The sequence below is a fragment of the Panulirus ornatus genome, chromosome 19 (assembly GCF_036320965.1).
Source record: "Panulirus ornatus isolate Po-2019 chromosome 19, ASM3632096v1, whole genome shotgun sequence".
NCBI classification, from domain to species: Eukaryota; Metazoa; Arthropoda; class Malacostraca; order Decapoda; family Palinuridae; genus Panulirus; species Panulirus ornatus.
The window spans coordinates 22,591,678-22,604,388 of record NC_092242.1 but is presented as its reverse complement, the minus strand read 5'-3'; the positions used below and the strand labels follow the sequence as shown (position 1 = coordinate 22,604,388).

Sequence of the window (12,711 nt, the reverse complement as noted above, 5' to 3'; positions counted from 1 at the left end):
TCTTGCCATGTTCCTTACCTACCTTGTTCTCTACCCCTGTCTGGGAAGTGACCTCAAGCTTTCATACTCTGCCATGTTTGCTATGTTCCTAGTTCATTACTTGCACCTAATTTGTGATCTCTAGTTGACCTATCTTGTCATGTTCCCTATCATCATGGTTTCTTCTTTTTGTTTTCTAAAGTACTGGATATCGAACTTGTCTGTTTCAATAAAAAATGAGGTGGATATTTTTTTATCCAACACTCCTCCAAAGTGAGCTTCCCTGATAATGATTAAGTGAAATCCATCCCTAGCAGAGAGATTTTTATTATAGCTAAAATATTCAGTAGGTTGATATAAAACACATTTTCTCTCATCCTTCCGAGAGCCTCAACTCTTCTGTTTATCCTAGCATTTGAGTGGGTTTGCAGGAATTGTTTTTGTGTCTAGGCAGCATTCTCAGTATTATTAACTTCTTACAACTTTCTTTAAACTTAAAAATGAGAGCCTTTTATTTCACTATAATTTATCTGACTTCCTTATTGATTCCTACCTGGACAACGAAATTCATGTCATAATAATTTGGGATAATGTCATCGAACTTCCTCAGAACATCCTCAACCTTGGCCTTTGGAAAGCACAGGTTTTTTCTCGTATTACCCGTAGCACAAAACTAATGGAGTTGATCTCTCATTAAGGACTCCCCAACTTGAAAGGGGTGTGGTAGTGAGTGGAGTATGATTAGGAAATCTGATTAGGATGTGGTGAAATGGTTGGACATATGGAGAGGATTAGTATAGAGAGACTGGCATGGTGGAGATTTGCGGTAGAAGCAGAGGGAGCAAGATGGATGAGGATACTGAGACAAAGATGGAATGATACAGGCTTTGAGTTATAAGGGCCTGGACATTTAGGAGGGTGAGAAGCATGCATGGGATAGAATGAAATAGAGTTTTGTGGTACATAGGGGGTATGTTCTGTCAGTAGGCTGAAGTAGGCCATATGAACAGTTTGGAGAATATTTTTTTTTATTTTTTTATTTTTTTTTGCTTTGTCGCTGTCTCCCGCATTTGCGAGGTAGCGCAAGGAAACAGAAGAAAGAAATGGCCCAACCCACCCCCATACACATGTATATACACACACGTCCACACACGCAAATATACATACCTATACATCTCAATGTACACATATATATACACACAGACACATACATATATACCCATGCACACAATTCACACTGTCTGCCTTTATTCATTCCCATCGCCACCTCGCCACACATGGAATACCATCCCCCTCCCCCCTCGTGTGCGAGGTAGCGCTAGGAAAAGATAACAAAGGCCCCATTCGTTCACACTCAGTCTCCAGCTATCATGCAATAATGCCCGAAACCACAGCTCCCTTTCCACATCCAGGCCCCACACAGCTTTCCATGGTTTACCCCAGACGCTTCACATGCCCTGATTCAATCCACTGACAGCACGTCAACCCCGGTATACCACATCGATCCAATTCACTCTATTCCTTGCCCGCCTTTCACCCTCCTGCATGTTCAGGCCCCGATCACTCAAAATCTTTTTCATTCCATCTTTCCACCTCCAATTTGGTCTCCCACTTCTCCTCGTTCCCTCCACCTCCGACATATATATCCTCTTGGTCAATCTTTCCTCACTCATTCTCTCCATGTGCCCAAACCATTTCAAAACACCCTCTTCTGCTCTCTCAACACGCTCTTTTTATTTCCTCACATCTCTCTTACCCTTACCTTACTTACTCGATCAAACCACCTCACACCACACATTGTCCTCAAACATCTCATTTCCAGCACATCCACCTTCCTGCGCACAACTCTATCCATAGCCCACGCCTCGCAACCATACAACATTGTTGGAACCACTATTCCTTCAAACATACCCATTTTTGCTCTCCGAGATAATATTCTCGACTTCCACATATTCTTCAAGGCTCCCAGGATTTTCGCCCCCTCCCCCACCCGATGATTCACTTCCACTTCCATGGTTCCATCCGCTGCCAGATCCACTCCCACATATCTAAAACACTTTACTTCCTCCAGCTTTTCTCCATTCACACTTACCTCCCAATTGACTTGACCCTCAACCCTACTGTACCTAATAACCTTGCTCTTATTCACAGTTACTCTTAACTTTCTTCTTTCACACACTTTACCAAACTCAGTCACCAGCTTCTGCAGTTTCTCACATGAATCAGCCACCAGCGCTGTATCATCAGCGAACAACTGACTCACTTCCCAAGCTCTCTCATCCCCAACAGACTTCATACTTGCCCCTCTTTCCAAAACTCTTGCATTCACCTCCCTAACAACCCCATCCATAAACAAATTAAACAACCATGGAGACATCACACACCCCTGCCGCAAACCTACATTTACTGAGAACCAATCACTTTCCTCTCTTCCTTCACGTACACATGCCTTACATCCTCGATAAAAACTTTTCACTGCTTCTAACAACTTGCCTCCCACACCATATATTAATACCTTCCACAGAGCATCTCTATCAACTCTATCATATGCCTTCTCCAGATCCATAAATGCTACATACAGATCCATTTGCTTTTCTAAGTATTTCTCTCATACATTCTTCAAAGCAAACACCTGATCCACACATCCTCTACCACTTCTGAAACCACACTGCTCATCCCCAATCTGATGCTCTGTACATGCCTTCACCCTCTCAATCAATACCCTCCCATATAATTTATCAGGAATACTCAACAAACTTATACCTCTGTAATTTGAGCACTCACTCTTATCCCCTTTGCCTTTGTACAATGGCACTATGCACGCATTCTGCCAATCCTCAGGCACCTCACCATGAGTCATACATACATTAAATAACCTTACCAACCAGTCAACAATACAGTCACCCCCTTTTTTTAATAAATTCCACTGCAATACTATGGAATATTCATTGAAGTTTGACTGTGGATGGGTGTGTGTGCTTTTCATACATTAAACATGACATCTAGAGAGTGGATGTGAATGAGTGGGCTGTTGCTCATTTGTTCCTGATGTTACCTTGCAGTGACAAGGAATGGTAACAGGTATAAAAAAGATGTATCATTTAGGTATATACTTAATTGTATATATGAGTATTGAGAGTATTATATTGTGAAGGAAGGATTTTGCTTTGATATTAGATAAATGTACTAAGTTATTTGGCAAATATTTTAATCTAATATTTGATATCTCATATCTCCAGTACTTCGGCCATGTCCCTTCTCTATGAGTGTATCAACACCGTCATTGCTGGTATGTGGGTTTATTATGTATTAGATTTGGTTTTGTTTTTAGTTTAATGTGTGCTTGGTTGTGTTATTGCAGTAGCTGTTCTACTTGGTGAATTGCTTTATGCTGTCAGATGCCTTAAAGTCTTAATTTAGAAAAAGTTTGATGTATTATTTAGTTTTAGAAATCTTCATATATTGAAATTTTGGGTTAGATTTACTTTACTAAGCTTCAGAATATTTTCTTGTATTGTGTCATATTGAGACTTGAAATAGTCTTTGTTTGTATGTGTACTGACCTGTTCTTTCTTTCTCTCCCCATGTCTTCATACAGTGCTCATTTCTATTTCTTCAGGGATGCCAAACCACAACGCCTCCATACAGGTACATTACATACTTTGTGTCTGCATGCTATTGTTTTTATTCCGAGTATTATATAAGAAAGTATTGCATTTTATTTCTTATAGGAAAGGACTAATTGTATAGTTTATATTGGTTACCTTTTTATACTGCTTTTAAACATGAATTGGTCTGACAGTTGTTCATTAGTTTAAAAGCTTCCCATTTTCCTCTTTTCTGTTACTTTCCTTCCAGTTTTACACACACTGATGTTCCTTTCCTTATCATTGCTTTCTCAGTATTTGTTTACTGCCTGATTATTTTACCCCAGTGGCCTTTTTCATTATATTTTCTTCAATATCCATTTTGATCTATATGTTTAATATATTCATGTCATCACTGTGGTGGTTACCGGATGATATCATTAAGAGGTTCTGACCATAGTTCTTACTGTGTATATACGATTCAAAATCTGTGATGATGTGACCCCATATATAAGCTTCAATGTTCTCTTATGAGTTGCATGTTTACTGCCTGTTTTGGACGTTAATTTCTGTTTAAAGACCATACAAAGGTATCTGTAGTATTGTGCAGCAGGTCACTGATTCATGTCGTCTTATTTGCATTTTTGTGGTAGAATGTTGTTACGTTAGGGAACAGTATTCTGAGTGTTGTGTGGGAGTGACATAACATCATTTCAGATCATGCACTAAGTGTGCCAATGTTGCCTCAGCTTCACCCACCTGCCTGAGAATGTGAAAGCAACAACGTATCACTTTCTCACCAATGAAAAAGTGATGTTATCACCTGTGCTCCTTGGGAGTGGTACACTGGGCTGCTTTTGTCTCAGTCTCATGTTTCACCTTGCTGTCAGCATCTGGTGCTTTTTGTATTTATTGTACAGTATTTTTTCACCCAATTTTCAAGAAATCCTTAAGCATGAATGGAATAATTTTTGCAAGTACTCCTGCACTAGAAGCCATATCAATCCATTACTTTGTGAAATTGGATGTTATTAGGCATATGGAGTCAGGTGAGTGTGCAGTGTACATAGGTTGAGCTCTGGGTATGTCACCCTCAAAGGTTAGAACCATGGTACATGACAGTGAAAACTAAACTTCAAGTACCAGAATGATACCCAGGAAAGTGTATTTTGTATTACGAAGGAGAGAGATTCCATGCAGGCATACTGTTTAGATGGAAGACCAAAATTAGTAAAGTGTGCCCATGAGTTTATCCTAGATTTTAAAGAAGGCTAATTTACTTTGGTGTTACTTAAAAGAATGTGAGAAAGAATACTCATTCATGTCTCAAGAGTCCCGTCTATCTTTGTGGGGCTCTCGCCACCCTGCCACACATGAAATGGCATCCCCCTCCCCCCACGCAAGCATGGGGTAGCGCTAAGAAAAGACAAAGGCCACATGTGCTCACACTCAGTTTCTAGCTGTCATGTGTAATGCACCAAAACCACAGCACCCTTTCCACATTCAGGCCCCACAAAACTTTCAATGGTTTACCGCAGATGCTTCACATGCCCTGGTTCAATCCATTGACAGCATGTCCACTCCAATATACCACATTGTTCCAATTCACTTTATTCCTTGCATGTTCCAATTCACTCTATTCCTTGCATGTCCTTCACCTTCGTGTATGTTCAGGCCCCGATCGCTCAAAATCTTTTTCACTTCATCCTTCCACCTCCAAGTTGGTCTATCACTTCTCCTTGTTCCCTCCACCTCAGACACGTATATGCTCTTTGTCAGTCTTTCCTCGCTCGTTCTCTCCATGTGTCCAAACCATTTCAATACACCCTCTTCTGCTTTCTCAACCACACTCTTTTTATTACCATACATTTCTCTTACCCTATTATTACTTACTCAATCAAACCACTTCACACCACATATTGTCCTCAAACATCTCATTTCCAACACCTCCACCCTCCTCTGCACAACCCTACATATAGCCTATGCCTTGCAACCATATAGCATGGTTGGAATCACTATTTCTTCAAACATACCCATTTTTGCTCCGAGATAATGTTCTTGCCTTCCACACATTCTTCAACACTCCCAGAACCTTCATACCCTCCCCCACCCTGTGACTCACTTCCACTTCCATGGTTCTGTCTGCTGCCAGATCCACTCCCAGATATCTAAAACACTTCACTTCCTCGAGTTTTTCTCCATTCGAACTCCTCCCAGTTGAGTTGTCCCTCAACCCTACTGTACCTAATAACCTTGCTCTTATTCACATTTACTCTCGATTTTCTTCTTTCACACACTTTACCAACTCAGTCAACAGCTTTTGCAGTTTCTCACCCGAATCAGCCACCAGCGCTGTATCATCAGCGAAGAACAGCTGACTCACTTCCCAAGCCCTCTCATCCACAACAGACTGTATACCTGCCCCTCTCCAAAACTCTTGCATTCACCTCCCTAACAACCCCATCCATAAACAAATCAAACAACCATGGAGACATCACACACACCTGCCGCAACCGACATTCACTGAGAACCAGTCACTTTCCTCTCTTCCTACATGTACACATGCCTTACATCCTCGATAAAAGCTTTTCACTGCTTCTAACAACTTGCCTCCCACACCATATATTCTTAATACCTTCCACAGAGCATCTCTATCAACTCTATCATATGCGTTCTCCAGATTCATAGATGGTGTCAATAGGAGGTTTGGGCTCAACTCTATAAAATGATTTCTTTGCTAACTTAAGGGATTTATCAATGAAAGATCTAGGGTAGTTTAACTTAGATCCAATAGAATATATCTTCTCAAACTCATCATCATTATACTCTGGACTGCAAATATGTAATGTCCTAAGGAACATAGATTTGAGCCCAAACCTCCCATTGACACCAAGGATCTTTTAGTTCTCCCTTTTAATGATAATTTTCTTTACTTCCCATGTTGCTTAAATCCTTTAATGTAAATGTTGCCTTTAGCAACAGTAATACTATAAAGAGTATCTTAATCAGGGGTGCATCTATAAGTGCCATGTAGAAATTGTGTTAAGTATGTTGGGCAGACTGGTAAGGATCTTTCTGTTAGACTTAAGCAACATAAATATAGTATAAGAACAGGACAAAAATCAAATGCCTTGTTAAATCACGTTAAAAACTAAGATCATTGTATTGACTGGAGCAATGCCATCTCAGTTATTAAATCTTAACTCTTATTACCACGAGAAATGTCATTGAATCTTCTATTATTAAATACACAAAGAATAATAGTCTTAATATTAGTGATGGTCCATACAAGTTAGATAACTTTATTGTTGAAATTTGTAAAATGATAAGTTTATGATATGCTAGTTGACAGTCTTGGACAATCGCATGTTTACCAAATTGCATCCTAGCTATATCTCTTTGTTTTATATTAACTGACTGTTATATTTCTCTCTTGTGTCTCCCCTGATGATGTGATTATTACACGAAAGTGCACTTGGGAACTTATCGTGTTTCATTTTCCCCGTGGACTCATAGGAATACACTTGATCACGCACAAAATTGTGATCCTTTCCATTATATGTATTTATATATATATATATTTTTTTTTTGTCGCTGTCTTCCGCGTTTGTGAGGTAGTGCAAGGAAACAGACGAAAGAAATGGCCCAACCCACCCCCATACACATGTATATACATACATCCACACACGCAAATATACATACCTACACAGCTTTCCATGGTTTACCCCAGACGCTTCACATGCCCTGATTCAATCCACTGACAGCACGTCAACCCTGGTATACCACATCGATCCAATTCACTCTATTCCTTGCCCTCCTTTCACCCTCCTGCATGTTCAGGCCCCGATCACACAAAATCTTTTTCACTCCATCTTTCCACCTCCAATTTGGTCTCCCACTTCTCGTTCCCTCCACCTCCGACACATATATCCTCTTGGTCAATCTTTCCTCACTCATTCTCTCCATGTGCCCAAACCATTTCAAAACACCCTCTTCTGCTCTCTCAACCACGCTCTTTTTATTTCCACACATCTCTCTTACCCTTACGTTACTTACTCGATCAAACCACCTCACACCACACATTATCCTCAAACATCTCATTTCGAGCACATCCATCCTCCTGCGCACAACTCTATCCATAGCCCACGCCTCGCAACCATACAACATTGTTGGAACCACTATTCCTTCAAACATACCCATTTTTGCTTCCTGAGATAATGTTCTCGACTTCCACACATTCTCAAGGCTCCCAGGATTTTCGCCCCCTCCCCCACCCTATGATCCACTTCCACTTCCATGGTTCCATCCGCTGCCAGATCCACTCCCAGATATCTAAAACACTTTACTTCCTCCAGTTTTTCTCCATTCTCCATTCCATGGTTCCATCCGCTGCCAGATCCACTCCCAGATATCTAAAACACTTTACTTCCTCCAGTTTTTCTCCATTCTCCATATTTGTCGGAGGTGGAGGGAACGAGGAGAAGTGGAAGACCAAATTGGAGGTGGAAAGATGGAGTGAAAAAGATTTTGTGTGATCGGGGCCTGAACATGCAGGAGGGTGAAAGGAGGGCAAGGAATAGATTGAATTGGATCGATGTGGTATACCGGGGTTGACGTGCTGTCAGTGGGTTGAATCAGGGCATGTGAAGCGTCTGGGGTAAACCATGGAAAGCTGTGTAGGTATGAATATTTGCGTGTGTGGACGTATGTATATACATGTGTATGGGGGTGGGTTGGGCCATTTCCTTCGTCTGTTTCCTTGCGCTACCTCGCAAATGCAGGAGACAGCGACAAAAAAAAAAAAATATATATATATATATATATATATATATATATATATATATATATATATATATATATATATATATATATATTTTTTTTTTTTTTTTTTTTTTTTTTTTTTTTTTTTGCCGCCATTTTCCGTGTTAGCGAGGTAGCGTTAAGAAGAGAGGACTGGGCCTTTGAGGGAATATCCTCACTTGGCCCCCTTCTGTGTTCCAGCTTTTGGAAAAACAGAAAAAAAAAAAAACGAGAGGGGAGGATATCCAGCCCCCCACTCCCTCCCCTTTTAGTCGCCTTGTACGACACGCAGAGAATACGTGGGAAGTATTCTTTCTCCCCTCTCCCCTATCCCTGGAGATAGAAGAGAAAGAATACTTCCCATGCATTCCTCACGTGTCGTAGAAGGCGACTAAATGGGATTGGAGAGGGGGTGGGGGGAAGAAACCCTCCCCTCCTTGTATTTTAACTTTCTAAAAGGGGGAACAGAAGAAGGAGTCACGCGGGGAGTGCTCATCCTCCTCGAAGGCTCAGATTGGGGTGTCTTAAGTGTGTGGATGTAACCAAGATGAGAAAAAAGGAGAGATCGGTAGTATGTTTGAGGAAAGGAACCTGGATGTTTTGGCTCTGAGTGAAACAAAGCTCAAGGGTAAAGGGGAAGAGTGGTTTGGGAATGTCTTGGGAGTAAAGTCAAGGGTTAGTGAGAGGACAAGAGCAAGGGAAGGAGTAGCACTATTCCTGAAACAGGAGTTGTGGGAGTATGTGACAGAGTGTAAGAAAGTAAACTCTAGATTGATATGGGTAAAACTGAAAGTTGATGGAGAGAGATAGGTGATTATTGGTGCATATGCACCTGGGCATGAGAAGAAATATCATGAGAGGCAAGTGTTTTGGGAGCAGCTGAATGAGTGTGTTAGTGGTTTTGATGCACAAGACCGGGTTATAGTAAAGGGTGATTTGAATGCAAAGGTGAGTGATGTGGCAGTTGAGGGAATAATTGGTATACCTTGGGTGCTCAGTGTTGTAAATGGAAATGGTGAAGAGCTTGTAGATTTATGTGCTGAAAAAGGACTGGTGATTGGGAATACCTGGTTTAAAAAGCGAGACATACATAAGTATATATATGTAAGTAGGAGAGATGGCCAGAGAGCGTTATTGGATTACCTGTTCATTGATAGGTGTGCATAAGAGAGACTTTTGGATGTTAATGTGCTGAGAGGTGCAACTGAATGGATGTCTGATCATTATCTTGTGGAGGCGAAGGTGAAGATTTGTAGGGGTTTTCAGAAAAGAAGAGAGAATGTTGGGGTGAAGAGAGTGGTGAGAGTAAGTGAGCTTTGGAAGGAGACTTGTGTGATGAAGTACCAGGAGAGACTGAGTACAGAATGGAAAAAGGTGAGAACAAAGGAGGTAAGGGGAGTGGGGGAGGATTGGGATGTATTTAGAGAAGCAGTGATGGCTTGCGCAAAAGATGCTTGTGGCATGAGAAGCATGGGAGGTGGGTTAATTAGAAAGGGTAGCGAGTGGTGGGATGAAGAAGTAAGATTATTAGTGAAAGAGAAGAGAGAGGCATTTGGATGATTTTTGCAGGGAAAAAATGCAAGTGAGTGGGAGATGTATAAAAGAAAGAGGCAGGAGGTCAAGAGAAAGGTGCAAGAGGTGAAAAAGAGGGCAAATGAGAGTTGGGGTGAGAGAGTATCATTAAATTTTAGGGAGAATAAAAAGATGTTTTGGAAGGAGGTAAATAAAGTGCGTAAGACGAGGGAGCAAATGGGAACTTCAGTGAAGGGGGCTAATGGGGAGGTGATAACAAGTAGTGGTGATGTGAGAAGGAGATGGAGTGAGTATTTTGAAGGTTTGTTGAATGTGTTTGATGATAGAGTGGCAGATATAGGGTGTTTTGTTCAAGGTGGTGTGCAAAGTGAGAGGGTTAGGGAAAATGATTTGGTAAACAGAGAAGAGGTAGTAAAAACTTTGCGGAAGATGAAAGCCGGCAAGGCAGCAGGTTTGAATGGTATAGCAGTGGAATTTATCAAAAAAGGGGGTGACTGTATTGTTGACTGGTTGGTAAGGTTATTTAATGTATGTATGATTCATGGTGAGGTGCCTGAGGATTGGCAGAATGCTTGCATAGTGCCTTTGTACAAAGGCAAAGGGGATAAGATTGAGTGCTCAAATTACAGAGGTATAAGTTTGTTGAGTATTCCTGGTAAATTATATGGGAGGGTATTGATTGAGAGGGTAAAGGCATGTACAGAGCATCAGACTGGGGAAGAGCAGTGTGGTTTCAGAAGTGGTAGAGGATGTGTGGATCAGGTGTTTGCTTTGAAGAATGTATGTGAGAAATACTTAGAAAAGCAAATGGATTTGTATGTGGCATTTATGGATCTGGAGAAGGCATATGATAGAGTTGATAGAGATGCTCTGTGGAAGGTATTAAGAATATATGGTGTGGGAGGCAAGTTGTTAGAAGCAGTGAAAAGTTTTTATATAGGATGTAAGGCATGTGTACGTGTAGGAAGAGAGGAGAGTGATTGGTTCTCAGTGAATGTAGGATAGCGGCAGGGGTGTGTGATGTCTCCATGGTTGTTTAATTTGTTTATGGATGGGTTGTTAGGGAGGTGAATGCAAGAGTTTTGGAAAGAGGGGCAAGTATGAAGTCTGTTGTGGATGAGAGAGCTTGGGAATTGAGTCAGTTGTTGTTCGCTGATGATACAGCGCTGGTGGCTGATTCATGTGAGAAACTGCAGAAGCTGGTGACTGAGTTTGGTAAAGTGTGTGAAAGAAGAAAGTTAAGAGTAAATGTGAATAAGAGCAAGGTTATTAGGTACAGTAGGGTTGAGGGTCAAGTCAATTGGGAGGTAAGTTTGAATGGAGAAAAACTGGAGGAAGTAAAGTGTTTTAGATATCTGGGAGTGGATCTGGCAGCGGATGGAACCATGGAAGCGGAAGTGAATCATAGGGTGGGGGAGGGGGCGAAAATTCTGGGAGCCTTGAAGAATGTGTGGAAGTCAAGAACATTATCTCGGAAAGCAAAAATGGGTATGTTTGAAGGAATAGTGGTTCCAACAATGTTATATGATTGTGAGGCATGGCCTATGGATAGAGTTGTGCGCAGGAGGGTGGATGTGCTGGAAATGAGATGTTTGAGGACAATATGTCGTGTGAGGTGGTTTGATCGAGTAAGTAATAATAGGGTAAGAGAGATGTGTGGAAATAAAAAGAGTGTGGTTGAGAGAGGAGAAGAGGGTGTTTTGAAATGGTTTGGTCGCATGGAGAGAATGAGTGAGAAAGATTGACCGAGAGCATATATGTGTCGGAGGTGGAGGGAACAAGGAGAAGTGGGAGACCAAATTTTACATGGAAAGATGGAGTGAAAAAGATTTTGTGTGATCGGGGCCTGAACATGCAGGAGGGTGAAAGGCGTGCAAGGAATAGAGTGAATTGGAACAATGTGGTATAGCGGGGTCGACGTGTTGTCAATGGATTGAACCAGGGCATGTGAAGCATCTGGGGTAAACCATGGAAAGTTCTGTGGGGCCCAGATGTGGAAAGGGAGCCGTGGCTCCGGTGCATCATTACATGACAGCTAGAGACTGAGTGTGAATGAACGAGGCCTTTGTTGTCTTTTCCTAGCGCTACCTTGCACACATGAGGGGGGGGGAGGGGTTTTCAGTTTCATGTGTGGTGGGGTGGCGATGGGAATGAATAAAAGCAGACAGTATGAATTATGTACATGTGTATATATGTATATGTCTGTGTGTGTATATATATGTATACGTTGAGATGTATAGGTATGTATATTTGCGTATGTGGATGTGTATCTGTATACATGTGTATGTGGGTGAGTTGAGCCATTCTTTCATCTGTTTCCTTGCACTACCTCACTAACACGGGAAACAGCGACAAAGCAAAATAAATGATAAATAAATATGTATATAAATACTCTATAGGTTTTACTTCACTACTCCACATGTTTGAAGTTACACCACAAGTATAACTTTGGCAAAGCTGTACCATTGGGGGTGCAGGTTTATTAAAAAAAATTCTCACTCCAAAGGAGTCCACATTTCCTTGCTACTAAAAGTAGGGCAGCCCTGGCCAGGAAAAGCCTCTGAAAGGAGTCCTAGATAACACCAGGACTTTAATTATAGAAAATATCAAATTTACATTTTACCGGAAATGGAGTTACACTGCATGTGAAGTCACCTTTGGCGAGGCTGTATCACTTAAAGCACAGTCTAATCAGAGAACTTCTCATTCCAAAGGAGTCTGCAATTCCCTGCCACTGGAAGTAACACAGATTTAGGCTGCAGCAACCTTTACAAAGAAATATATAGAAAATTGACCTCGGGTAATTATGAAA

The 12,711-nt window shown here is 41.3% G+C and overlaps 1 protein-coding gene across 1 annotated transcript in view; it reads left to right on the top strand.

Moving 5' to 3' along the window:
* g (adaptor-related protein complex 3, delta 1 subunit-like garnet) overlaps nt 1-12,711 on the top strand; it is a 468,686-nt gene that overhangs the window by 171,263 nt on the left and 284,712 nt on the right. The window contains exons 7-8 of the mRNA XM_071673747.1: nt 3,219-3,268; nt 3,578-3,627. Of these exons, the coding sequence (XP_071529848.1) occupies nt 3,219-3,268; nt 3,578-3,627 (100 nt within the window). The remainder of the gene's footprint in view (nt 1-3,218; nt 3,269-3,577; nt 3,628-12,711) is intronic.